The sequence below is a fragment of the Octopus bimaculoides genome, chromosome 29 (genome assembly GCF_001194135.2).
Source record: "Octopus bimaculoides isolate UCB-OBI-ISO-001 chromosome 29, ASM119413v2, whole genome shotgun sequence".
NCBI classification, from domain to species: Eukaryota; Metazoa; Mollusca; class Cephalopoda; order Octopoda; family Octopodidae; genus Octopus; species Octopus bimaculoides.
This window is the reverse complement of record NC_069009.1, coordinates 8,503,205-8,506,920: the sequence shown is the minus strand read 5'-3', so window position 1 is coordinate 8,506,920 and position 3,716 is coordinate 8,503,205. Positions and strand designations below refer to the sequence as shown.

At 37.2% G+C, this 3,716-nt stretch overlaps 1 protein-coding gene across 2 annotated transcripts in view; it reads right to left on the bottom strand.

The window, feature by feature from the left end:
* LOC106868305 (poly(A)-specific ribonuclease PARN) overlaps positions 1-3,551 on the bottom strand; it is a 68,877-nt gene extending 65,326 nt beyond the window's left edge. For both annotated transcript variants that reach the window (XM_014913496.2, XM_052977868.1), the window contains exon 1: positions 3,422-3,551. In XM_014913496.2, the coding sequence (XP_014768982.2) occupies positions 3,422-3,440 (19 nt within the window). In that variant the 5' untranslated portion in view covers positions 3,441-3,551. The remainder of the gene's footprint in view (positions 1-3,421) is intronic.
* Between the last annotated feature and the right edge of the window lie 165 nt (positions 3,552-3,716).

Genomic DNA, 3,716 nt, shown 5'->3' with positions numbered 1-3,716 from the left:
TTAACCGTCTGGCCGTAAAGCCTTTTCTGTTTGTTTTCCTGTCTTGTTTTTTATCCACCACAACATTCCTCCATGGCAAGATTTAATTTGTGTATACAAATTTAATTTGCGGTCCATGGGAAGAGCTGTTTTAATGATGCGTCCTGCCTAGCTCTTCGAAACGCCGGTGTTAAAACGGAGGTAGCTGATGAAGTAGAATGTTCTCTATGTGGCTTGTGTGTTTTCTCGTCTCTGTTTTGTTTGCAATGTCCTGTACCCAGATATGCACCTATACATACAGGTGGATGTCGGTATGCACATACCTGTACGTATATATGCATATACTCATTTACTATTTGTTTATATATACATATATATATATAACAAAAACAGGAATGGAGAAAATTCCATCTTTATTTGATGATTACTCCATAATTACCAACAATCATTTCTATTGTGCCAGTATATTTAGATACAGTAAAAAAAAAGTCTGAAATAAAAGTCAAATTAATATATCTGAAAATATATGTCTGAAAATATATTATCAAGGAAATCCACAGTGGGTTAAATTCAAAATGAACTCTGAATAGATGAACGCATACAAACAGAAGAAATATAATGTTCTGAGTGATGGCTGAATTTACTAGTCATACACAAAGAATTACTTTGGATGTTAATTCAACTTCAATTTATTGGTGCCTGATTGTTTGATATAGTTAACCAAATTCGTGTCACTCTGAGAACTTTGTAGGTATCTGCCCATGTGACCAACCAGACTATCAGATGTTGTTACACATCACTAGTCACAATGTGCTTTGCATTGTTTTAGCTATTGAATGACATGATCCCACTGGTTAGGTGAGCAATCTAACACTCCCCGCTTGATCGAAAGGGCAACTAGAGCAGCATGAAATGAAGTGTTTTGTTCAAGAACACCATGCGCTGCCCAGTCTGGCAACTGAACCTATGATCTAGCAATCATGAGTGCAGTAGACTAACCACAACTCCACATGCCTTATATTATATATATGTCTGTATACATACACACACACACACACATATATATATATAGAGAGAGAGAAAGAGAGATAGAGAGAGATAGCGAGAGAGAGAAAGCGAGAGAGTGCATACACATATCAGCCATGTAACAGCACAAGTTTTTCTCAGACTATTTTTTCCCCTTCTCTCTGGACTTTTCCTCTTTCTGATGAAGAGCTACGCTTGAAACAACACATCCCCTCTTTTAGACTGAGTATAAACTTAATACATTCACTGTGTACATCCATTTGACTTTGCTGTTTCTATTTTTGATTTACTCATATACCCCACCCCCACACGTAGTTATGCATATTCTTTTATTCTTTTGTTTCAGTCATTTTACTGTGGCCATGCTGGAGTACCGCCTTAATAGTGTGAGATGCTCACAGCACTTAGGTTTCCCAAGCAGTCACCCATCTAAGTACTCACTAGGTTCGACGTTGCTTAACTTCGGTGATCAGATGAGAACAAGTGCATTCAACATGGCCATATTCAAAAACAGAAGAAAACGCTTTGAGAAAAAGAGAATATTTACATTTTCTCTAAATATGCGACTGGTTTCACTCATTTTATAAGAAAATTTAGTCATACTGTAAGAGCACCATGTGAATTCTGCAAGAAAAACCTTCCAGAACTGATACCATGACATTAATTTATCGCATTTTCTGTAATAGTGTGAATAAGTCATCTTTAAAAAATGATTGGAACAGGTAGCATATCTCAATATAAATGTAAATATTTTCTTTTATTTGTACATGATAAAGTTTACAAAGCACTGAAATGACCAGAAGAGGAAGAGGGTGCTAAAGGCCTGAGTGGTAAGGGAGATAACTATGAACTTCACTTCAGGTGTGGGTAGCAAGGAAAACAAGTGACCTGAAATGTTATGAAACCAATGTGTGTGTGAGGGTGTGTGATGTGTGTGCAAGCACGCATGTGCGTAAAGCTATCATGTGCATTCTTACTTTCTGTTTAAATGTGTGCATACATGTGTGTGTTAGTGTATGAAGCTATTGCATGTATGTATGTCGTGTGCAAGTGTGTATGCGTCCTTGTTTGCTATTGGAAAATGTATATGCATATATGTGTGAGTGAAACTACTTGAAGTGACTGTGTGTATATGAGGATGTCAAATGTGTCATAATGGAGAGAAGAGTTGGGTGGAAGAGAAGTGACAAAAGTGGTAGGTGTTGGGAAGTGAGGATGTGTGATTATGTGCTTACTACTTTGAGTATGAAGATGGATATGGAAGTATGTGTGGAGTAGGTAGGAGCATGTGTGTGTGTGCATGTATATTCTATTTGAACATAAATGGCCTCCGTGTGTGTGTGTGTGTGTGGTAATGAGTTAAACAGTGTAGAGTAGGATTCTATATGAGATGTTTACATGTCTTCACCTTGATTGTTGCTTTTCACTACATTCTGACAGTCGTACACTCCCGCCTCCTTCAGGTATCTTTTGATTCACCTTAGCGCCTTGCCTAGGACTGAACTCTAGGTGACTGGACTGTATTAACAAACACTTTTATCCACTACGCTATGCCCATAGGCAAAGACAAAGCGACTTTTTAAGGCTTATAAGTGTTTGAGTGATGGAAGTTGAGAGGGATGTGTGTGGGGAAGGGTTTAAAATGGAAGGGGTAGTGTATTTAGAACGTGAGAGATTGGAATATGGAGAAAGAAACTTAATTCGTGCTCCAGATGGAAATGGGAGTTTGTATAAACTCTGTGCAAGGCCAATACAAATGGCCAACGGGAATGGCACGAGACGGAGTGTCACACACACAAATTTATTTACTCGAATACGTATATTATTATTATATCCATATACATAAATACACACACACACGGATAGATTGATAGATAGACAAATGCACATGTATATATGCGCATGTATACACGTATCTTACACACAATAACACATATATACACGATGCATACATACACACATCTCTGTATGTGCGTATATATATATATAAATATACACTCTCACACACATAATATACATACTTTTATACACACATACATTCAGATATGTTTACACGCTCACACACAGAGATATTATAAAAAGATATGTACAAATACGTAAATAAGCACAAAGATAAATATCGATAGACGTTATCTAAAATAAATAGATATATATAAACAGGCGCGTATGTATTGGCATGAGTGTTTGGGTGGATTTGAGAGGAAAACGAAAGAGAAAGCCGGATTTGTTGGTTTTCCAAAACAACGGCGGATGTGAGTATAACCGACGTCTAAACAAAATGACACAGCGAGACGGACACTGAACAACACAGAAAAACAGAACGATATACAAAATATCATAGAGATACGGTAAACTAAGCTTAGATATGACAAAGCACGGATAAAATCCGACGACGAAAGTCAAGAATTCGACTCACTTTTTCTGGTGACCTCCATTTTTAGTCCTTAAGGTCCCTTATGTAGTGTGACAACAAGAAAGGCCGCTGCTAATCATGGAAAATAAATAGCCGACAGAAAAGTGAAACTGACTTTTAAAACAGGAAGAAGAATGTTTTTTTTTTCATGAAATTGAAAGTATAAATTTTCTAGGACTGTGTGAAGTACATGTATGGAATATACTATGCTGTTTCTTTATCCAGTTCCTCGCCTGTCTTTAACTCTCACGCTGTCTTTGTTCCTCTCTTCCCCCATATATATGTGTGTGTGCGTGTG